This window comes from Oncorhynchus mykiss, chromosome 7 (assembly GCF_057628025.1).
Source record: "Oncorhynchus mykiss isolate SJ-2025 chromosome 7, ASM5762802v1, whole genome shotgun sequence".
NCBI classification, from domain to species: domain Eukaryota; kingdom Metazoa; phylum Chordata; class Actinopteri; order Salmoniformes; family Salmonidae; genus Oncorhynchus; species Oncorhynchus mykiss.
The window spans coordinates 18,007,028-18,031,570 of record NC_143028.1 but is presented as its reverse complement, the minus strand read 5'-3'; the positions used below and the strand labels follow the sequence as shown (position 1 = coordinate 18,031,570).

General features: G+C 45.0%; 1 protein-coding gene and 2 pseudogenes across 5 annotated transcripts in view; 1 reads left to right on the top strand and 2 right to left on the bottom strand.

Annotated features, from left to right (window-relative positions):
- LOC118965271 (uncharacterized) overlaps positions 1 to 24,543 on the top strand; it is a 39,984-nt gene that overhangs the window by 4,675 nt on the left and 10,766 nt on the right. For 3 of the 5 annotated variants that reach the window (XM_090240486.1, XM_036983019.2, XM_090240487.1), the window contains exons 3-6: positions 7,735 to 7,791; positions 7,932 to 7,988; positions 16,907 to 16,963; positions 17,104 to 17,160. In XM_090240486.1, the coding sequence (XP_090096612.1) occupies positions 7,735 to 7,791; positions 7,932 to 7,988; positions 16,907 to 16,963; positions 17,104 to 17,160 (228 nt within the window). The remainder of the gene's footprint in view (positions 1 to 7,734; positions 7,792 to 7,931; positions 7,989 to 16,906; positions 16,964 to 17,103; positions 17,161 to 24,543) is intronic. The other 2 variants (XM_090240488.1, XM_090240489.1) reach the window with 2 other exon arrangements.
- Positions 11,890 to 14,884, bottom strand: LOC149982340 (uncharacterized; annotated as a pseudogene).
- On the bottom strand, positions 15,285 to 16,350 carry LOC149982339 (uncharacterized; annotated as a pseudogene).

Here is a 24,543-nt window from a genome sequence, read left to right as displayed (position 1 = left end):
GTCATCACAACAGACAAACATAGACTCATTCTGTTCAGGAGAACCCAGGCTATGACACCATGTCATCTGGTAAACTGTACATCAAACATACGGATCCTAAACGTTGACACTGTATATGACATGAGTTTTATGATGTGGAAAATGTGAAGTGCACATTTGGACTCACAGGTGTTTGTCTGGCTTGTACGACATCAAAGCGGTATTCCTTTCGAAATACATCGAGTCGTCTTAATTTGCATCATTTCTCTCACTCGGACCTCAAAAGATTAGCGGGAGGGATGGAGGCAACGTCTTGTCGCGTGCAGTGCTCAAGTTCAAAACGACTGTCAGTCAAAACCCATACAGCGTTGTGAAGCACTGAGCACTGACGTCATGTTTAGAATGTTATTGTACAGACACTGTGTTCCAATTTATGCGCTTATCAGTGCCAAAATCTGCCATTTTCAACCTGTACACATGTACAAGTGTAAAGGGCTACTCAAACATCTCACTCAGTATGATCATTCAGTCTCATTAGTATCTTTCCTGCCTGTATTCTTGCTCCAGCTCAATGACCTGAGGAGTCAAGTCTGGGTCCACTGCCTCAAATGAGACCTGTTTCATTTCTCTCCCTCTCCCCCTCTCTCCCTCTCCATCTCCCCCCCCCCCCCCCTCTCTCTCTCTCTACTCTCTCTAGCCCTGTTTATACCTGGTTCTAACATGCGTCCTTTGTCCTGATCTTATCCACATTCTGACTATGCCCACACTGTATCTGTTGCATCTACAGATGGTAGTAAGATGTGTCTCTTATCCATGTACACTGTGTCTGCATGTTGACCAGATATCCTGGCCCCTCCCTGTATGCAAATGATTTGACAGTTATTCTTTCAATATTTATTTATTTATTTTAAGACATATATTGATGCAATAAGTCAATGGCGTTACCTGCCAACGATTCTAGAGGGAGGGCTGATGATGAATGAATTGGTTTCACTATCCAGATCGTTCTACACAGGTAGGATATTCAGACATAATGCGTGTCTGACTACCTCCGGAGGTGGTCAGGACATCCGATCGCCTTCAGATCCCAATGCATCTTTAAGTCATCCACACCTGTCTAAAAATGTGGGCACAATCAGAATGTGGACAACATCAGGACAAAGGATGCAAGCTAGAACCAGGTATAAACGGGGCTTCTCTCTCTCCCCCACCTCTCTTTCTCTCTTCACACCTCTCACAAGTTAATGAGAGGAAAGAAAGCATCTGTCAAGCATGTCAAACGGCCTGTGCCCAGTAGACCAGGCAGGGAACTCAAGGTCACGTCATTGGCTCAGAGCAGCACCGTAGTCAGGTCCTGGGAGAGTGCCTGCGCCACGGCCTTCGCCTCAAACTGCTGCTTTGACAGCTGGGAAATCAGAGTAGAAATACATTTAAAAAGCAAGAGGAGAAGGAGGGAGATAGCAGCAGCTCCTTCTATCTTCATCAGGACATGGATTGCTGTAAGTGTTGTAGCCTTGTTAAAGGAACAGCCACACACCTATAGGTAGTTCCTTCACAAAAGTATTATGTTGATCCAAATTCAATAGCCAGATCGAAATGATATGGTACATCCTCCATTCACTGGAAAAGACCACTGTGATGCTTTTAAATGCTTTAACGTTTGAACAACCTTCTCTCATGGGAAGGGCATATACGACTGATGTTGCTGCCTTTGGGGCAATCACTATAGGGATAGTCACCCTTGGGGGAGTCACTATAGGGACAGTCACCATAGCAGAAGGTCAGATACTATTGATGTTCCTGCCCTTGGGACAGTCACTATAGGGACAGTCACCATAGCAAAAGGGCAGATACTATTGACGTTGCTGCCCTTGGGATAGTCACTATCGGGACAGTCACCATAGCAGAAGGGCAGATACTATTGACGTTGCTGCCCTTGGGTCTGTCACTATATGGACAGTCACGCTTGAACCAGTCACTATAGGGACAGTCACCCTTGGGGCACACTATAGGGACAGTCACCAAAGCAGAAGAGCAGATACTATTGATATTGCTGTCCTTGGGGCAGTCACTATATGGACAGTCACCGGAGCAGAAGGGCAGATACTATTGATGTTGCTGCCCTTGGGACAGTCACTATAGGGACAGTCACCATAGCAGAAGGGCAGATACTATTGACGTTGCTGCCCTTGGGTCTGTCACTATATGGACAGTCACGCTTGAAGCAGTCACTATAGGGACAGTCACGCTTGAAGCAGTCACTATAGGGACAGTCACCCTTGGGGCACACTATAGGGACAGTCACCGGAGCAGAAGGGCAGATACTATTGACGTTGCTGCCCTTGGGACAGTCACTATAGGGACAGTCACCGTAGCAGAAGGGCAGATAGTATTGAGTAACAATAGCATAAGTGATACATATATACAGATACATAGGCCATACAGCATACTACAGCATAGCCCACTTACTGCGCTGGGCTCTGACTGTACTATTGCATCATGGATGATGTCATTGAGGAGGAAAGGATGGGGATGTGTGTTGAGACCAGTTCTACACTAATCCTCCTCCAGAGCATCTGGCGTGAAGACGAAGCCCAGGAGGCCGTTATATAGTGGACTGGGTGTGGGGAGAACATTTGCTTTAGAATAGTTAAATATGCTGTAGGAAACGGTTTAGGGAAAGGGTCTAAGATAGTGTCGTTAACCTTAATAGAGAAGTACTCCCTTAAGTGTGGATATAGTATATGTATCTGTAGGAACTATACAAATGGCAACCATTGTTGTTTCAGCAAATCTCTCTCGCTCTTTCCCTCTCTCTGACACCCACATGAATGCAGAGATGTCCTTGTTTTAATCAGTTGTACATTTTCTTCGCTGAACAACCCCCTCAGATGCCCTCTAGCCCATATCCCCCCAGGCAATAATATACTTGTCCAACCTCTTAAAGCCATAACAATAAGTGAATGGCCCCTGCAGCACCAGGAAGCCCATACTTACAGTACATTACACCGCTCTCCTTCATATGAGGCTCTCTGTCTGTACCTCATTAACTACAGAGCGCTGGGCCAGAGCCCCAAATGATCTCACTACAAAGCCATCTCATCTCACCCTCCTCTCCAAGGACTTCTGCTTCAAAACAAAATAAATGTATATTACCGTCATTTTGGCCCCTGCCTGGCCTATCAACCACTCTATACCCCTGGGCAGCTGAGGGGAGGTCAGAGAGAGGGGAAACATCAGAGGGATATATGGGGGAATGTTACAGTCAGCCATCATCCCTTTATCAAAAGACCAACCGACTGCCTGGAGTTAACATGGGAATCTGGGACGCCCTCATGAAAAGAACCCAGCTAATATCAAAGCAAAGCTGGATCTCTACCTTTCCATTGCAGTGATACTAGACAATATTCTCCCCTATATGTCATATTTGCATCAGCATTGTCTTGAAAATATTCAATATAACAATCGGACACAAACTGGGTCAAGGTTTGAATCGAGAACAACAAGCGCTCCAACTGTGTGTACTGTGCTAGAATTGAACTACAATTGCCACGTACAACTCCCCACTGTATTTAGTCTCCCCACTGTATTTAGTCTCCCCACTGTATTTAGTCTCCCCACTGTATTTAGTCTCCCCACTGTTTTGAGCTTGCTTTGTATAAGGTAATGGAAAGTGGAAGTAGGAGACAATGTTGTTACCAGCGATGAACAGGAAACGATTACCCTAAACTAAAATATTGTGTTCGGTTCCAGGTTGTTTGTTAATTCCAAATAAAGCCAGAGCAGCAACAATGCTTTTTTCTAAAGCACTATCATCATGTAGCCTACTATTAAGCTGTGGACCAGAGGAGATAGGAGATATGATGCCCCTGCCCTGGTCTCGTGGAAAATATATACCAGCAGAGGCCTAAGCTGCGCAGGCAGCATTCAGATGATTGATTAGCTCTCCTTTTGGGAATGTATTCTGTTCTCAGGCACATTTAGTCCTCATACAAATATTTGTCTCAGTCAGTCAGTGGGGCTGTGGAGTCTATTTTGTGCCATGCCACCAACTACCGGCTCAGTCCCCAAGGTTGGGCACCAGTGCAGCTTGTTTCCTTCCAGGGGGGGACATCCTATGGAAGGGGTTCTGCTCTGTGTTGGGGAAACAAACGTTCTGGATACAGAAACAGCAGAAGAGGCATGCATACAGCATACTGTGGTTATGTCCCAAATGGCTCTCTGTTACCTGTTTAGTGCACTACTTGAGACCAGAGCTCTATGTGACCTGGTCAAAAGTAGGGCACTATATAGGGAATAGCGAGCCGTTTGGGATGCTGTAACTCAACAGCAAGGGGAACCAGCAGGGTCCCACCCTTAGGGGCAGAGAGAGACACTTCCTTGTTTGTTCTACTGATTAATCTTCTTAGCCCTAAGCTCTAGTGTACTGTAGCTTGTAGTGGCACTTGTTCAGTCTCTGAGCAAGAACTGTACTGTGTTGCGTTTGTAACTAATGTACCTATCTTCTGCAGATATGAGTCAAATTACCCTTCTTTAAACAAGTACCACCTTGCAACCAACATTGGAGAAGGGGTGTTTGCAGAGGGGCGTGGTTTATATAGCTAGATAGCTACTCTACTGGTGACAAAATACGATTTAAAAAAAACGAATTGCCATCATTAATGCCAATTCCAATGTTGTTTGAGTTGCTTTGTGTATCAATCACCAAATTAGCATGAGAGGATTTTCCTGCAACACTGCTCACTACATCCACATTTCTTGACATAGGCATTTCAAAGAGCTGTCAGTCAATGCAAGCTCATGAATATAAACTCCCTGCCCACTCAGCATGTCTTTTCAAACTTCCAGGTAGTTAGCTAGAGAAAGAGTACTTTTTCTCAAATATTGAGCATTTCTGTCCACACAAAATATTATGGGTGATTTAGTTTTTAAGTCACTCAAAAGGCTATTTTACATGGGAGTCAGAATGACTGTTCGTGACATTTAAGGACACACCTCAAATATTGCCACCCCTCCCACCTCAGCGCAAGTGATCTGATGTTGGACAGGTAAATTGCTGAACCTGGAGTTAGGGCTGGAAAATGCCAGTGCGCCAGTTTTCACATGACGAAATTGCAAACTAACGTGGGCTTGACACATGCGCCTCCTTACCGCTAACCAAAAATAGAACCAGTAGAGTTATGGTATTTTGGTTTTTACATTGTAGGTTGTAAGCCTTATTTGCATTTCTCCCAGGATGCCTTTCAAGTGAATGTGAGAGGTACCCACCCATGACTGTGTTTGTTAGTGACAGAGAAATGGTTGTTGCATTCAATAACTTCAGGTCCGGAAACCTTCACCAAGTGACTACCTACAGTAAGTGAATGTGTTTCAATTTGAAGTCAACCCTTTATGACCTTATACTGTACTTGTCATAAGGTCTTTAGTTATGGCCAAGTGGTCCTCAATGTTGTGGTCTGAAAATATCAGATCATGGGTCACATCCAACCTGCAAAATCACAATAAGCTGGTTTGTGAAGTGATTAGTAGTGATGTTACGTTTGATACCGGGGCTCTGAGGCATGCGTTCATCTCTAAGCAGCTAACTTCGAAGAAGTGTGTCGATACGTGCAGCACTTTATCAGAAGTACGTCATCAATTACGTCCAAGGCTACGTTTCATCACGTGCTTTTTTGCAAAATGTGAGATCCCACTTATTTCATTGTGGCTTCGGTGCTTTATTCAATTCCAAGCTGCTTTCAGTCACTGACCTCTACTGGACACCGTACTTACGAACATAGTTAGGATTTTGCACATGTAGTTTCACTTGACTGGTAGCTCCGCAGGTAGAGTAGGGAACTATGGGACGCTTTGTTATGAAGTCAAATCCTGTTGACCTCCAGGACCTCTGCACCAGGCAGTGTCAGAGGAAGGCCCTAAAAATCGACAAAGACCCCAGCCCCCCCCCCGCTGGGTCGCTGCTGCTACTCTCTGTTTATCTTATTTGCATAGTCACTTTAACTATACATTCATGTACATACTACCTCAATTGGCCCGACCCAACCAGTGCTCCTGCACATTGGCTAACCAGGCTATCTGCATTGTGTCCCACCACCCGCCAACCCCTCTTTTTACGCTTCTGCTACTCTCTGTTCATCATATATGCATAGTCACTTTAAAGATACCTACATGTACATACTACCTCAATAAGCCTGACTAACACGTGTCTGTATATAGCCTTGCTACTCTTTTTTCAAATGTCTTTTTACTGTTGTTTTATTTCTTTACTTACACACACACACACATACACACCTTTTTGTTCTTTTGCACCATTGGTTAGAGCCTGTAAGTAAGCATTTCACTGGGGCGACTCTGGGCGACTCTGGCAGCTCCGGACAGGACACAGGCACAGGACTCACCAGGCTGGGGAGACCTACTGGAGGCCTGGTCCGTGGAGGAGGCACAGGATAGACCGGGCTGTGGGGGAGCACTGGAGATCTGGTGCGTAGCCTTGACACCACTCTTCCAGGCTGAATGCCCACTCTAGCCCGGCACGTGCGGGGAGCTGGAACAGGCCGCACTGGGATCTCCTGGAGAACTGGGGAAACTGTGCCTAGAGCCGGCGCAGGATATCCTGGCCCGAGGAGACGTCTGGAGAACAGGGATGGCACCATCCGTCCTGGCTGGATCCTCACCCTAGCCCGGCAGATGCGGGGAGCTGGAACAGGCCGCACTGGCATCTCCTGGAGAACTGGGGAAACCGTGCCTAGAGCCGACGCAGGATATCCTGGCCCGAGGAGATGCACTGGAGGTCTGGAGAGCAGAGCTGGTACCATCTGTCCTGGCTGGATCCTCACCCTAGCCCGGCAGATGCGGGGAGCTGGAATGTAGCGCACCGGGCTAAGAACGCGTATTGGAGATCTGTAGCGCCAAGCTGGCACAAGACGTGCAGGGCTGGGGAGGCGCACAGGAGGCCTGATGCGTGGGGCTGGCACAGTCTTCACCAGACGGCTAGCACGCACCTCAGGACGAGTATGGAGAGCTGACTCAGGTGACATCAAATCGAGAACACGCTCCGTCGGGCGGATGTCGTGCCTCATGCACCAACACAATAACTCTCTCATTACTCTCTCCTCCAATCTCCCCATCAACTCCTTCACTGTCTCTGCTTTGCTTCCTTCGCTCACCTCCAATTTCACCCTGACTGGCTCTGGTTCCATGCTCGGCTCTGCCAACCGTCCCTGTGTGCCCCCCCAAAATAATTATTGGGGCTGCCTCTCCTGGCCACGCTGCTTGGTCCTTTGGTGGTGGGTAGTTCTGTAATGATCCTCTTCCTGTGAATGACTGGACCAAGGCACAGCGTGAGACGTGTTCATTATATTTTATTAAAATCAGAACACTAGAACAAAAAATAACAAATAGGGAAACAAACAGTTCTGTAAGGAAACTAACAATACAGAAAACAACAATCCACAAAACCCATGTGGGCAAGAGGTTTCCCAATCAGAGACAACGATAGACAGCTGTCCCTGATTGAGAAACATACCCGGCCAAAACAAAGAAATACAAAAACATAGAAAAAAGAACATAGAATGCCCACCCTAGTCACACCGTGGTCTAACCAAAATAGAGAATAAAAGCATCTCTATGGCCAGGGCGTGACACCTTCATTGCACTTGTGCAAAGTTCAATGGGGCTTTCTTTTGTCTCTTTCAGCAATATGGTATTTTGTGTTTGTACCTAATGTATCTTTTTACTATGTGCTTGCTTTCTCAGAAGTTCTGACAACAACTTCTGCACATATGACTGAAACAATCTCAGACGCTTCTGTGGGTAAGTACATTACTGTCTTCAAAAGAAATCCCAATTGCACTTGTGCAAAGTGCAAAGGGGCTTTCTTTTGTCTCTTTCAGCAATATGGTATTTTGTGTTTGTACCTAATGTATCTTTTTACTATGTGCTTGCTTTCGCAGGAGTTCTGACAACAACTTCTGCACATATGACTGAAACAACCTCAGATGCTTTTTTAGGTAACTACATTACTGTCTTCAGAAATCACACATTGATGAAGGCTGAAGGGGGAGAGAGAGAAATTCCAACATGTTGTCTACTCCAAAGATACCTATAGCGGCGGACAAATTCAATTGAAGTCGGAGGTTTACATACACCTTAGCCAAATACATTTACACTCATTTTTTCACAATTCCTGACATTTAATCCTAGTAAAAATTCCCTGTCTTAGGTCAGTTAGGATCATCACTTTATTTTAAGAAGGTGAAATGTCAGAATAATAGTGTAGAGTGAAGTATTTCAGCTTTCTTTTCTTTCAGCTTTATTTTCTTTCATCACATTCCCAGTGGGTCAGAAGTTTGCATACACTCAATTAGTATTTGGTAGCATTGCCTTTAATTGTTTAACTTGGGTCAAACGTTTTGGGTAGCCTTCCACAAGTTTTCCACAATACGTTGGGTGAATTTTGGCCCATTCCTCCTGACAGAGCTGGTGTAACTGAGTCAGGTTTGTAGGCCTCCTTGCTCGCACACGCTTTTTCAGTTCTTCCCACACATTTTCTAAAGGATTGAGGTCAGAGCTTTGTGATGGCCACTCCAATACCTTGACTTTGTTGTCCTAAAGCCATTTTTACACAACTTTGGAAATATGCTTGGGGTCATTGTCCATTTGGAAGACCCATTTGGGACCAAGCTTTAACTTCCTGACTGATGTCTTGGGATGTTGCTTCAATATATCCACATACTTTCCTTTCCTCATGATGCCATCTATTTTGTGAAGTGCACCAGCCCTCCTGCAGCAAAGCACCCCCACAACATGATGCTGCTTCACGGTTGGGATGGTCTTCTTCAGCTTGCAAGCCTCCACCTTTTTCCTCCAAACAGAATGATGGTCATTATGGCCAAACAGTTCTATTTTTGTTTCATCAGCCCAGAGGACATTTCTCCAAAAAGTACGATCTTTGTCCCCATGTGCAGTTGCAAACCGTAGTCTGGCTTTTTTATGGCGGTTTTAGAGCAGTGGCTTCTTCCTTGCTCAGTGGCCTTTCAGGTTATGTCGATATAGGACTTGTTTTACTGTGGATATAGATACTTTTGTGCTTGTTTCCTCCAGCATCTTCACAGGGTCCTTTGTTGTTGTTCTGGATTGATTTGCACTTTTCGCACCAAAGTACGTTCATCTCTAGGAGACAGAATGCATCTCCTTCCGGAGCGTTATGACAGCTGCGTGATACCATGGTGTTTATACTTGCGTACTATTGTTTGTACAGATGAATGTGGTACCTTCAGGCGTTTGGACATTTCTCCTAAGGAGGAACCAGACGTGTGGAGGTCTTCAATGTTTTTTCTGAGGTCTTGGCTGATTTCTTTTGATTTTCCCATGATTTCAATTTAAGAGACACTGCGTTTGAAGATAGGCCTTGAAATACATCCCCAGGTACACCTCCAATTGACTCATATGATGTTAATTAGCCTATCATAAGCATCTGAAGCCATGTCGACATTTTCTGGAATTTTCCAAGCTAGCACATTCTGAATGGCTATTCAGTGGCCAAGCCTTGACACACCCACAACTTGTTTATTCATATAAACCCAGGCCTTTCCCGCTTACCGCCAGCAATTGCGCCCATAATTGTGGTTGTGAAAATAGCTCAAATATTTCTGCCCCCTCCACATGTGTTATTACATAACACAAAAAAAGTGCAATAGCATCAACTGTAATAAAGTGTTAATTTAAGTCTGAATTTGCAACACCCATGGTGTTAGGGACCAACACTCTAGGGTTGTCAGTTTGTGAACACTATTTTGGTGGATCACATATAATTTCTAAGAAAGTGTTAAATTGAACACTGTGGGTGTTAAAATACGGATCTAAAATGTGCTGTGGACATACAACTGTTTATTATAGTGAAGAAGGTCAATTACAACCAACAAGTAAGAAAAACGGAAAAGTAGGGTAAGAATTAAATGAGGAAAGTATAATATTGGGACATACCAAAACCGGATTAAACAAGAGACGGCCACACTGGACAGGACCGGACAAGACAAAGCAAGACTTGTGGAAAAGTTGCCTGTTACCATAGAGATGATAGTAGGTAGGAGGTGCCATTTTAATGTTGTCTGAGGTGGCCTGCGGGCAATGTAGGATAGGAATGGTTCCTAGATTGTGTCCTTCAGTTTGTTATTTTGTGGATCTCTCCAGGGAGGCCAGGTCAGACAATAAATTAAGCCAGTGTATGGTTGAAACATCGGATCTGCTTATCCAGTTTAGCAATATCCCCTTTTGGGCGACTGTTAATGAAATGAATAGGAAGTGTCGTTTGTCCTTGGACATAGAGGAAACACAGGGGACGCCATCATCAAAGTAGTGGAGGATGCAGAGTTTTGGCGATGCAAGAATGGTGATATGGAGGATGACTGAGGGAATGCTCAGAACTTTTTTCCAGTAATTCTCAATGATGGGACAAGACCAGAATGCAGGGAGGTGAGTATCAGGAAATTACTTTTGGCAGACTGGACACAGAGGCGATCAACAAGCCCCACCAGGGACAGAAATAGGGAATTATTACTGAAAATAACAATGTTGGCAAGTCGGAAGTTTACATACTCTTAGGTTGGAGTCATTTAAACTCGTTTTTAAACCACTCCACACATTTCTTGTTAACAAACTGTAGTTTTGGCAAATCAGTTACATCAACTTTGTGCATGACACAAGTCATTTTTCCAACAGTTTACAGACCGATTATTTCACTTATAATTCACTGTATCACAATTCCAGTGGGTCAGATGTTTACATACACTAAGATGACTGTGCCTTTAACCAGCTTGGAAAATTCCAGAAAATGATGTCATGGCTTTAGAAGCTTCTGATAGGCTAATTGACATCATTTGATTCTATGCCTTTAAACAGCGTGCTCCATGGCAAAATATGTGGTTGCATTTAAGCCATTTAATCCACATTATCACCACAAATATTTCTAATAAGTTTGGTTTTTAATCTAATTAAGCAATTTGCTTAAAACAATTTGCTTTTTAACAATTTAAACAATTTGCTTTTTAAACCAAGGCATTATGTCATAAATCGCTTCTCTCGTTCCATGGCACTGTGTGCACACGTAGGCCTAAATGTCTTTCCGCATAACATTCACACCTCTATCCACGCCTCTCCTGTCAATTGTATTGTTGCCGATGTGCAAGACAGATTCTCAACAAAAATCTGCCATTGATATGACATTATGCACTCTTAGAAAAAGGGGTCCCAAAGGGTTCTTCGGCTGTCCCCATAGGAGAAGGCTTTTTGGTTCCAGGTAGAACCCTGGGCACTGTACGTCGTGGCTGGATTGGCTGCTTATCTCAAAACCCATTCCATTATCAACTCCATTACCGTTAAGATGGTATTTTTGTGAGTCTTAACATGTCCTGTTTTGCGCTGAATGAAATGGTCACTTTCTGCTTGTGTTTTTAAAGGTTATGGATGGTCAAAATCATGTTTTGCACGACATTTGATTATATTTGGATGAGACGTTGATAAAGTTTGATCATAAAGTTACTGGGCCCCTCCCCCATGTCAAACACTTGGATTCGGGAGGCGGGATTACTAAGGGGATAGGAGACATCATCCTAACTATCATTTTAATACCCTAATACCCTTAATACCCTTTTCTAAAGCACTATCATCATGTAGCCTACTATTAAGCTGTGGACCAGAGAAGATAGGAGATATGATGCCCCTGCCCTGGTCTCGTGGAAAATATATACCAGCAGAGGCCTAAGCTGCGCAGGCAGCATTCAGATGATTGATTAGCTCTCCTTTTGGGAATGTATTCTGTTCTCAGGCACATTTAGTCCTCATACAAATATTTGTCTCAGTCAGTCAGTGGGGCTGTGGAGTCTATTTTGTGCCATGCCACCAACTACCGGCTCAGTCCCCAAGGTTGGGCACCAGTGCAGCTTGTTTCCTTCCAGGGGGGGACATCCTATGGAAGGGGTTCTGCTCTGTGTTGGGGAAACAAACGTTCTGGATACAGAAACAGCAGAAGAGGCATGCATACAGCATACTGTGGTTATTTCCCAAATGGCTCTCTGTTACCTGTTTAGTGCACTACTTGAGACCAGAGCTCTATGTGACCTGGTCAAAAGTAGGGCACTATATAGGGAATAGCGAGCCGTTTGGGATGCTGTAACTCAACAGCAAGGGGAACCAGCAGAGTCCCACCCTTAGGGGCAGAGAGAGACACTTCCTTGTTTGTTCTACTGATTAATCTTCTTAGCCCTAAGCTCTAGTGTACTGTAGCTTGCAGTGGCACTTGTTCAGTCTCTGAGCAAGAACTGTACTGTGTTGCGTTTGTAACTAATGTACCTATCTTCTGCAGATATGAGTCAAATTACCCTTCTTTAAACAAGTACCACCTTGCAACCAACATTGGAGAAGGGGTGTTTGCAGAGGGGCGTGGTTTATATAGCTAGATAGCTACTCTACTGGTGACAAAATACGATTTAAAAAAAACGAATTGCCATCATTAATGCCAATTCCAATGTTGTTTGAGTTGCTTTGTGTATCAATCACCAAATTAGCATGAGAGGATTTTCCTGCAACACTGCTCACTACATCCACATTTCTTGACATAGGCATTTCAAAGAGCTGTCAGTCAATGCAAGCTCATGAATATAAACTCCCTGCCCACTCAGCATGTCTTTTCAAACTTCCAGGTAGTTAGCTAGAGAAAGAGTACTTTTTCTCAAATATTGAGCATTTCTGTCCACACAAAATATTATGGGTGATTTAGTTTTTAAGTCACTCAAAAGGCTATTTTACATGGGAGTCAGAATGACTGTTCGTGACATTTAAGGACACACCTCAAATATTGCCACCCCTCCCACCTCAGCGCAAGTGATCTGATGTTGGACAGGTAAATTGCTGAACCTGGAGTTAGGGCTGGAAAATGCCAGTGCGCCAGTTTTCACATGACGAAATTGCAAACTAACGTGGGCTTGACACATGCGCCTCCTTACCGCTAACCAAAAATAGAACCAGTAGAGTTATGGTATTTTGGTTTTTACATTGTAGGTTGTAAGCCTTATTTGCATTTCTCCCAGGATGCCTTTCAAGTGAATGTGAGAGGTACCCACCCATGACTTTGTTAGTGACAGAGAAATGGTTGTTGCATTCAATAACTTCAGGTCCGGAAACCTTCACCAAGTGACTACCTACAGTCAGTGAATGTGTTTCAATTTGAAGTCAACCCTTTATGACCTTATACTGTACTTGTCATAAGGTCTTTAGTTATGGCCAAGTGGTCCTCAATGTTGTGGTCTGAAAATATCGGATCATGGGTCACATCCAACCTGCAAAATCACAATAAGCTGGTTTGTGAAGTGATTAGTAGTGATGTTACGTTTGATACCGGGGCTCTGAGGCATGCGTTCATCTCTAAGCAGCTAACTTCGAAGAAGTGTGTCGATACGTGCAGCACTTTATCAGAAGTACGTCATCAATTACGTCCAAGGCTACGTTTCATCACGTGCTTTTTTGCAAAATGTGAGATCCCACTTATTTCATTGTGGCTTCGGTGCTTTATTCAATTCCAAGCTGCTTTCAGTCACTGACCTCTACTGGACACCGTACTTACGAACATAGTTAGGATTTTGCACATGTAGTTTCACTTGACTGGTAGCTCCGCAGGTAGAGTAGGGAACTATGGGACGCTTTGTTATGAAGTCAAATCCTGTTGACCTCCAGGACCTCTGCACCAGGCGGTGTCAGAGGAAGGCCCTAAAAATCGTCAAAGACCCCAGCCCCCCCCCCCCCCCCCCGCTGGGTCGCTGCTGCTACTCTCTGTTTATCTTATTTGCATAGTCACTTTAACTATACATTCATGTACATACTACCTCAATTGGCCCGACCCAACCAGTGCTCCTGCACATTGGCTAACCGGGCTATCTGCATTGTGTCCCACCACCCGCCAACCCCTCTTTTTACGCTTCTGCTACTCTCTGTTCATCATATATGCATAGTCACTTTAACGATACCTACATGTACATACTACCTCAATAAGCCTGACTAACACGTGTCTGTATATAGCCTTGCTACTCTTTTTTCAAATGTCTTTTTACTGTTGTTTTATTTCTTTACTTACACACACACACACACACACATACACACCTTTTTGTTCTTTTGCACCATTGGTTAGAGCCTGTAAGTAAGCATTTCACTGGGGCGACTCTGGGCGACTCTGGCAGCTCCGGACAGGACACAGGCACAGGACTCACCAGGCTGGGGAGACCTACTGGAGGCCTGGTCCGTGGAGGAGGCACAGGATAGACCGGCTGTGGGGGAGCACTGGAGATCTGGTGCGTAGCCTTGACACCACTCTTCCAGGCTGAATGCCCACTCTAGCCCGGCACGTGCGGGGAGCTGGAACAGGCCGCACTGGGATCTCCTGGAGAACTGGGGAAACCGTGCCTAGCGCCGGCGCAGGATATCCTGGCCCGAGGAGATGCACTGGAGGTCTGGAGAGCAGAGCTGGTACCATCCGTCCTGGCTGGATCCTCACCCTAGCCCGGCAGATGCGGGGAGCTGGAATGTAGCGCACCGGGCTAAGAACGCGTATTGGAGATCTGTAGCGACAAGCTGGCACAAGACGTGCAGGGCTGGGGAGGCGCACAGGAGGCCTGATGCGTGGGGCTGGCACAGTCTTCACCAGACGGCTAGCACGCACCTCAGGACGAGTATGGAGAGCTGACTCAGGTGACATCAAATCGAGAACACGCTCCGTCGGGCGGATGTCGTGCCTCATGCACCAACACAATAACTCTCTCATTACTCTCTCCTCCAATCTCCCCATCAACTCCTTCACTGTCTCAGCTTTGCTTCCTTCGCTCACCTCCAATTTCACCCTGACTGGCTCTGGTTCCATCCTCGGCTCCGCCGACAGTCCCGTGTGCCCCCTCCCCCCAAAAATGATTGGGGTTGCCTCTCCTGGTCACGCTGCTTGGTCCTTTGGTGGTGGGTAGTTCTGTAACAATCCTCTTCCTGTGAATGACTGGACCAAGGTGCCGTGTGAGACGTGTTCATGATATTTTATTAAAATCAGAACACTAGAACAAAAAATAACAAAGAGGAAAGCGAACAGTTCTGTAAGGAAACTAACAATACAGAATACAACAACCCACAAAACCCATGTGGGCAAGAGCTACCTAAGTATGGTTCCCAATCAGAGACAACGATAGACAGCTGTCCCTGATTGAGAAACATACCCGGCCAAAAACAAAGAAATACAAAAACATAGAAAAAATTACATAGAATACCCACACTAGTCACACCCTTGCCTAACCAAAATAGAGAATTGAAGCCTCTCTATGGCCAGGGCGTGACAGTAACCCCCCCCCCCCCCCCCCCCCCCCAAAAAAAATAAAAAATAAAGTGCGGACCCCGGCAGCAAAACCTGACTTTCAAGGGGAGGGTCCGGGTGGGCTTTCTTTATGGCGGTCGGATCTGGTGCGCGACAGAGACCACGCTCCACCTCTGGCTTGGCCTACTTAGGTGGTGCCTCTGGAGCGGGGACCCTCGCGGCGCCGGACAGGAGGGCAACACTGGCGGCGCCGGACAGGAGGACTCTGGCGGCGCCGGACAGGAGTGCGACTCTGGCGGCGCCGGACAGGAGGGCGACTCTGGCGGCGCCGGACAGGAGTGCAACTCTGGCGGCGCCGGACAGGACACAGGCAGATGACTCATCAGGCTGGGGAGACCTACTGGAGGCTTGGTCCATGGAGGAGGCACAGGATAGACCGGGCTGTGGGGGAGCACTGGAGATCTGGTGCGTAGCCTTGACACCACTCTTCCAGGCTGAATGTCCACTCTAGCCCGGCACGTACGGGGAGCTGTAACAGGCCGCACTGGCATCTCCTGGAGAACTGGGGAAACCGTGCCTAGAGCCGACGCGGGATATCCTAGCCCGAGGAGACGCACTGGAGGTCTGGAGAGCAGGGATGGCACCATCCATCCTGGCTGGATCCTCACCCTAGCCCGCCAGATGCGGGGAGCTGGAATGTAGCGCACCGGGCTAAGAACGCGTATTGAAGATCTGTAGCGCCAAGCTGGCACAAGACGTGCAGGGCTGGGGAGGCGCACAGGAGGCCATATGCGTGGGGCTGGCACAGTCTTCACCAGACGGCAAGCACGCACCTCAGGACGAGTATGGAGAGCTGACTCAGGTGACATCAAATCGAGAACACACTCCGTCGGGCAGATGTCGTGCCTCATGCACCAACACAGCTACTCTCTCATTACTCTCTCCTCCAATCTCCCCATCAACTCCTTCACTGTCTCTGCTTTGCTTCCTTCGCTCACCTCCAATTTCACCCTGACTGGCTCTGGTTCCATGCTCGGCTCCGCCAACCGTCCCTGTGTGCCCCCCCAAAATAATTATTGGGGCTGCCTCTCCTGGCCACGCTGCTTGGTCCTTTGGTGGTGGGTAGTTCTGTAATGATCCTCTTCCTGTGAATGACTGGACCAAGGCACAGCGTGAGACGTGTTCATTATATTTTATTAAAATCAGAACACTAGAACAAAAAATAACAAATAGGGAAACAAACAGTTCTGTAAGGAAACTAACAATACAGAAAACAACAATCCACAAAACCCATGTGGGCAAGAGGTTTCCCAATCAGAGACAACGATAGACAGCTGTCCCTGATTGAGAAACATACCCGGCCAAAACAAAGAAATACAAAAACATAGAAAAAAGAGCATAGAATGCCCACCCTAGTCACACCGTGGTCTAACCAAAATAGAGAATAAAAGCATCTCTATGGCCAGGGCGTGACACCTTCATTGCACTTGTGCAAAGTTCAATGGGGCTTTCTTTTGTCTCTTTCAGCAATATGGTATTTTGTGTTTGTACCTAATGTATCTTTTTACTATGTGCTTGCTTTCTCAGAAGTTCTGACAACAACTTCTGCACATATGACTGAAACAATCTCAGACGCTTCTGTGGGTAAGTACATTACTGTCTTCAAAAGAAATCCCAATTGCACTTGTGCAAAGTGCAAAGGGGCTTTCTTTTGTCTCTTTCAGCAATATGGTATTTTGTGTTTGTACCTAATGTATCTTTTTACTATGTGCTTGCTTTCGCAGGAGTTCTGACAACAACTTCTGCACATATGACTGAAACAACCTCAGATGCTTTTTTAGGTAACTACATTACTGTCTTCAGAAATCACACATTGATGAAGGCTGAAGGGGGAGAGAGAGAAATTCCAACATGTTGTCTACTCCAAAGAGACCTATAGCGGCGGACAAATTCAATTGAAGTCGGAGGTTTACATACACCTTAGCCAAATACATTTACACTCATTTTTTCACAATTCCTGACATTTAATCCTAGTAAAAATTCCCTGTCTTAGGTCAGTTAGGATCATCACTTTATTTTAAGAAGGTGAAATGTCAGAATAATAGTGTAGAGTGAAGTATTTCAGCTTTCTTTTCTTTCAGCTTTATTTTCTTTCATCACATTCCCAGTGGGTCAGAAGTTTGCATACACTCAATTAGTATTTGGTAGCATTGCCTTTAATTGTTTAACTTGGGTCAAACGTTTTGGGTAGCCTTCCACAAGTTTCCCACAATACGTTGGGTGAATTTTGGCCCATTCCTCCTGACAGAGCTGGTGTAACTGAGTCAGGTTTGTAGGCCTCCTTGCTCGCACACGCTTTTTCAGTTCTTCCCACACATTTTCTAAAGGATTGAGGTCAGAGCTTTGTGATGGCCACTCCAATACCTTGACTTTGTTGTCCTTAAGCCATTTTTCCACAACTTTGGAAATATGCTTGGGGTCATTGTCCATTTGGAAGACCCATTTGGGACCAAGCTTTAACTTCCTGACTGATGTCTTGGGATGTTGCTTCAATATATCCACATACTTTCCTTTCCTCATGATGCCATCTATTTTGTGAAGTGCACCAGCCCTCCTGCAGCAAAGCACCCCCACAACATGATGCTGCTTCACGGTTGGGATGGTCTTCTTCAGCTTGCAAGCCTCCACCTTTTTCCTCCAAACAGAATGATGGTCATTATGGCCAAACAGTTCTATTTTTGTTTCATCAGCCCAGAGGACATTTCTCCAAAAAGTACGATCTTTGTCCCCATGTGCAGTTGCAAACCGTAGTCTGGCTTTTTTATGGCGGTTTTGGAGCAGTGGCTTCTTCCTTGCTCAGTGGCCTTTCAGGTTATGTCGATATAGGACTTGTTTTACTGTGGATATAGATACTTTTGTGCTTGTTTCCTCCAGCATCTTCACAGGGTCCTTTGTTGTTGTTCTGGATTGATTTGCACTTTTCGCACCAAAGTACGTTCATCTCTAGGAGACAGAATGCGTCTCCTTCCGGAGCGTTATGACAGCTGCGTGATACCATGGTGTTTATACTTGCGTACTATTGTTTGTACAGATGAATGTGGTACCTTCAGGCGTTTGGACATTTCTCCTAAGGAGGAACCAGACGTGTGGAGGTCTTCAATGTTTTTTCTGAGGTCTTGGCTGATTTCTTTTGATTTTCCCATGATTTCAATTTAAGAGACACTGCGTTTGAAGATAGGCCTTGAAATACATCCCCAGGTACACCTCCAATTGACTCATATGATGTTAATTAGCCTATCATAAGCATCTGAAGCCTTGTCGACATTTTCTGGAATTTTCCAAGCTAGCACATTCTGAATGGCTATTCAGTGGCCAAGCCTTGACACACCCACAACTTGTTTATTCATATAAACCCAGGCCTTTCCCGCTTACCACCAGCAATTGCGCCCATAATTGTGGTTGTGAAAATAGCTCAAATATTTCTGCCCCCTCCACATGTGTTATTACATAACACAAAAAAAGTGCAATAGCATCAACTGTAATAAAGTGTTAATTTAAGTCTGAATTTGCAACACCCATGGTGTTAGGGACCAACACTCTAGGGTTGTCAGTTTGTGAACACTATTTTGGTGGATCACATATAATTTCTAAGAAAGTGTTAAATTGAACACTGTGGGTGTTAAAATACGGATCTAAAATGTGCTGTGGACATACAACTGTTTATTATAGTGAAGAAGGTCAATTACAACCAACAAGTAAGAAAAACGGAAAAGTAGGGTAAGAATTAAATGAGGAAAGTATAATATTGGGACATACCAAAACCGGATTAAACAAGAGACGGCCACACTGGACAGGACCGGACAAGACAAAGCAAGACTTGTGGAAAAGTTGCCTGTTACCATAGAGATGATAGTAGGTAGGAGGTGCCATTTTAATGTTGTCTGAGGTGGCCTGCGGGCAATGTAGGATAGGAATGGTTCCTAGATTGTGTCCTTCAGTTTGTTATTTTGTGGATCTCTCCAGGGAGGCCAGGTCAGACAATAAATTAAGCCAGTGTATGGTTGAAACATCGGATCTGCTTATCCAGTTTAGCAATATCCCCTTTTGGGCGACTGTTAATGAAATGAATAGGAAGTGTCGTTTGTCCTTGGACATAGAGGAAACACAGGGGACGCCATCATCAAAGTAGTGGAGGATGCAGAGTTTTGGCGATGCAAGAATGGTGATATGGAGGATGACTGAGGGAATGCTCAGAACTTTTTTCCAGTAATTCTCAATGATGGGACAAGACCAGAATGCAGGGAGGTGAGTATCAGGAAATTACTTTTGGCAGACTGGACACAGAGGCGATCAACAAGCCCCACCAGGGACAGAAATAGGGAATTATTACTGAAAATAACAATGTTGGCAAGTCGGAAGTTTACATACTCTTAGGTTGGAGTCATTTAAACTCGTTTTTAAACCACTCCACACATTTCTTGTTAACAAACTGTAGTTTTGGCAAATCAGTTACATCAACTTTGTGCATGACACAAGTCATTTTTCCAACAGTTTACAGACCGATTATTTCACTTATAATTCACTGTATCACAATTCCAGTGGGTCAGATGTTTACATACACTAAGATGACTGTGCCTTTAACCAGCTTGGAAAATTCCAGAAAATGATGTCATGGCTTTAGAAGCTTCTGATAGGCTAATTGACATCATTTGATTCTATGCCTTTAAACAGCGTGCTCCATGGCAAAATATGTGGTTGCATTTAAGCCATTTAATCCACATTATCACCACAAATATTTCTAATAAGTTTGGTTTTTAATCTAATTAAGCAATTTGCTTAAAACAATTTGCTTTTTAACAATTTAAACAATTTGCTTTTTAAACCAAGGCATTATGTCATAAATCGCTTCTCTCGTTCCATGGCACTGTGTGCACACGTAGGCCTAAATGTCTTTCCGCATAACATTCACACCTCTATCCACGCCTCTCCTGTCAATTGTATTGTTGCCGATGTGCAAGACAGATTCTCAACAAAAATCTGCCATTGATATGACATTATGCACTCTTAGAAAAAGGGGTCCCAAAGGGTTCTTCGGCTGTCCCCATAGGAGAAGGCTTTTTGGTTCCAGGTAGAACCCTGGGCACTGTACGTCGTGGCTGGATTGGCTGCTTATCTCAAAACCCATTCCATTATCAACTCCATTACCGTTAAGATGGTATTTTTGTGAGTCTTAACATGTCCTGTTTTGCGCTGAATGAAATGGTCACTTTCTGCTTGTGTTTTTAAAGGTTATGGATGGTCAAAATCATGTTTTGCACGACATTTGATTATATTTGGATGAGACGTTGATAAAGTTTGATCATAAAGTTACTGGGCCCCTCCCCCATGTCAAACACTTGGATTCAGGAGGCGGGATTACTAAGGGGATAGGAGACATCATCCTAACTATCATTTTAATACCCTAATACCCTTAATACCCTTTTCTAAAGCACTATCATCATGTAGCCTACTATTAAGCTGTGGACCAGAGAAGATAGGAGATATGATGCCCCTGCCCTGGTCTCGTGGAAAATATATACCAGCAGAGGCCTAAGCTGCGCAGGCAGCATTCAGATGATTGATTAGCTCTCCTTTTGGGAATGTATTCTGTTCTCAGGCACATTTAGTCCTCATACAAATATTTGTCTCAGTCAGTCAGTGGGGCTGTGGAGTCTATTTTGTGCCATGCCACCAACTACCGGCTCAGTCCCCAAGGTTGGGCACCAGTGCAGCTTGTTTCCTTCCAGGGGGGGACATCCTATGGAAGGGGTTCTGCTCTGTGTTGGGGAAACAAACGTTCTGGATACAGAAACAGCAGAAGAGGCATGCATACAGCATACTGTGGTTATGTCCCAAATGGCTCTCTGTTACCTGTTTAGTGCACTACTTGAGACCAGAGCTCTATGTGACCTGGTCAAAAGTAGGGCACTATATAGGGAATAGCGAGCCGTTTGGGATGCTGTAACTCAACAGCAAGGGGAACCAGCAGAGTCCCACCCTTAGGGGCAGAGAGAGACACTTCCTTGTTTGTTCTACTGATTAATCTTCTTAGCCCTAAGCTCTAGTGTACTGTAGCTTGTAGTGGCACTTGTTCAGTCTCTGAGCAAGAACTGTACTGTGTTGCGTTTGTAACTAATGTACCTATCTTCTGCAGATATGAGTCAAATTACCCTTCTTTAAACAAGTACCACCTTGCAACCAACATTGGAGAAGGGGTGTTTGCAGAGGGGTGTGGTTTCTATAGCTAGATAGCTACTCTACTGGTGACAAAATACGATTTAAAAAAAACGAATTGCCATCATTAATGCCAATTCCAATGTTGTTTGAGTTGCTTTGTGTATCAATCACCAAATTAGCATGAGAGGATTTTCCTGCAACACTGCTCACTACATCCACATTTCTTGACATAGGCATTTCAAAGAGCTGTCAGTCAATGCAAGCTCATGAATATAAACTCCCTGCCCACTCAGCATGTCTTTTCAAACTTCCAGGTAGTTAGCTAGAGAAAGAGTACTTTTTCTCAAATATTGAGCATTTCTGTCCACACAAAATATTATGGGTGATTTAGTTTTTAAGTCACTCAAAAGGCTATTTTACATGGGAGTCAGAATGACTGTTCGTGACATTTAAGGACACACCTCAAATATTGCCACCCCTCCCACCTCAGCGCAAGTGATCTGATGTTAGACAGGTAAATTGCTGAACCTGGAGTTAGGGCTGGAAAATGCCAGTGCGCCAGTTTTCACATGACGAAATTGCAAACTAACTTTGGCTTGACACATGCGCCTCCTTACCGCTAACCAAAAATAGAACCAGTAGAGTTATGGTATTTTGGTTTTTACATTGTAGGTTGTAAGACTTATTTGCATTTCTCCCAGGATGCCTTTCAAGTGAATGTGAGAGGTACCCACCCATGACTGTGTTTGTTAGTGACAGAGAAATGGTTGTTGCATTCAATAACTTCAGGTCCGGAAACCTTCACCAAGTGACTACCTACAGTAAGTGAATGTGTTTCAATTTGAAGTCAACCCTTTATGACCTTATACTGTACTTGTCATAAGGTCTTTAGTTATGGCCAAGTGGTCCTCAATGTTGTGGTCTGAAAATATCGGATCATGGGTCACATCCAACCTGCAAAATCACAATAAGCTGGTTTGTGAAGTGATTAGTAGTGATGTTACGTTTGATACCGGGGCTCTGAGGCATGCGTTCATCTCTAAGCAGCTAACTTCGAAGAAGTGTGTCGATACGTGCAGCACTTTATCAGAAGTAAGTCATCAATTACGTCCAAGGCTACATTTCATCACGTGCTTTTTTCAAACCATGTGTTGCAAAATGTGAGATCCCACTTATTTCGTTGTGGCTTCGGTGCTTTATTCAATTCCAAGCTGCTTTCAGTCACTGTCCTCTACTGGACACCGCACTTACGAACATAGTTAGGATTTTGCACATGTAGTTTCACTTGACTGGTAGCTCCGCAGGTAGAGTAGGGAACTATGGGACACTTTGTTATGAAGTCAAATCCTGTTGAAGGCAGCAAAGCTGCCTGCCATCCAGGACCTCTACACCAGGCGGTGTCAGAGGAAGGCCCTAAAAATCGTCAAAGACCCCAGCCACCCCAGTCATAGACTGTTCTCTCTACTACCGCATAGCAAGTGTTACCGGAGTGCCAAGTCTAGGACAATAAGGCTTCTCAACAGATTTTACCCCCAAGCCATAAGACTCCTGAACAGGTAACCAAATGGTTACCCGGACTATTTGCATTGTGTACCCCCCCCCCCCCCCCCCCCCCCGCTGGGTAGCTGCTGCTACTCTCTGTTTATCTTATTTGCATAGTCACTTTAACTATACATTCATGTACATACTACCTCAATTGGCCCGACCAAACCAGTGCTCCCGCACATTGGCTAACCGGGCTATCTGCATTGTGTCCCACCACCCGCCAACCCCTCTTTTTACGCTTCTGCTACTCTCTGTTCATCATATATGCATAGTCACTTTAACGATACCTACATGTACATACTACCTCAATAAGCCTGACTAACACGTGTCTGTATATAGCCTTGCTACTCTTTTTTCAAATGTCTTTTTACTGTTGTTTTATTTCTTTACTTACACACACACACACCTTTTTGTTCTTTTGCACCATTGGTTAGAGCCTGTAAGTAAGCATTTCACCTTAAGGTTTACACCTGTTGGATTCGGCGCACGTGACAAACTTAACAAATGAACTGATTTGATTATCTAGACAATTGTTTTATGTGAAACCACACTTTCTGCACTGTTGTTCGAGAGCCAAAAACAAATAAATATTAAAACATAGAAAAAATAACATAGAATGCCCACCCTAGTCACACCCTGCCTCATGCACCAACACAGCAACTCTATCATTACTCTCTCATCCAATCTCCCCATCAACTCCTTCACTGTCTCTGCTTTGCTTCCTTCGCTCACCTCCAATTTCACCCTGACTGGCTCTGGTTCCATCTGCTCCGCCAACATTCCCGTGTGCCCACCCAAAACAATTATTGGGGCTGCCTCTCCTGGCCACGCTGCTTGGTCCTTTGGTGGTGGGTAGTTCTGTAACGATCCTCTTCCTGTGAATGACTGGACCAAGGTGCCGTGTGAGACGTGTTCATGATATTTTATTAAAATCAGAACACTAGAACAAAAAATAACAAAGAGGAAAACGAACAGTTCTGTAAGGAAACAATACAGAAAACAACTACCCACAAAACCCATGTGGGCAAGAGCTACCTAAGTATGGTTCCCAATCAGAGACAACGATAGACGGCTGTCCCTGATTGAGAACCATACCCGGCCAAAAACAAAGAAATACAAAAACATAGAAGAAATAACATAGAATGCCCACCCTAGTCACACCCTGTCCTAACCAAAATAGAGAATAAAAGCATCTCTATGGCCAGGGCGTGACAGTACCCCCCGCCAAAAAGGTGCGGAATCCGGCCGCAAAACTTGACTTTCAAGGGGAGGGTCCGGGTGGGCCCTCTTTACGGCGGCGGCTCTGGTGCGGGACAGACACCCTGCTCCACCTCCGGCTTGGCCCACTTAGGTGGTGCCTTTGGAGCGGGGACCCTCGCAGTGGGCCCCGGACAGGATGGCAACTTTGGCAGCGCCGACAGGAGGGCGACTCTGGCAGCGCCGGACAGGAGGGCGACTCTGGC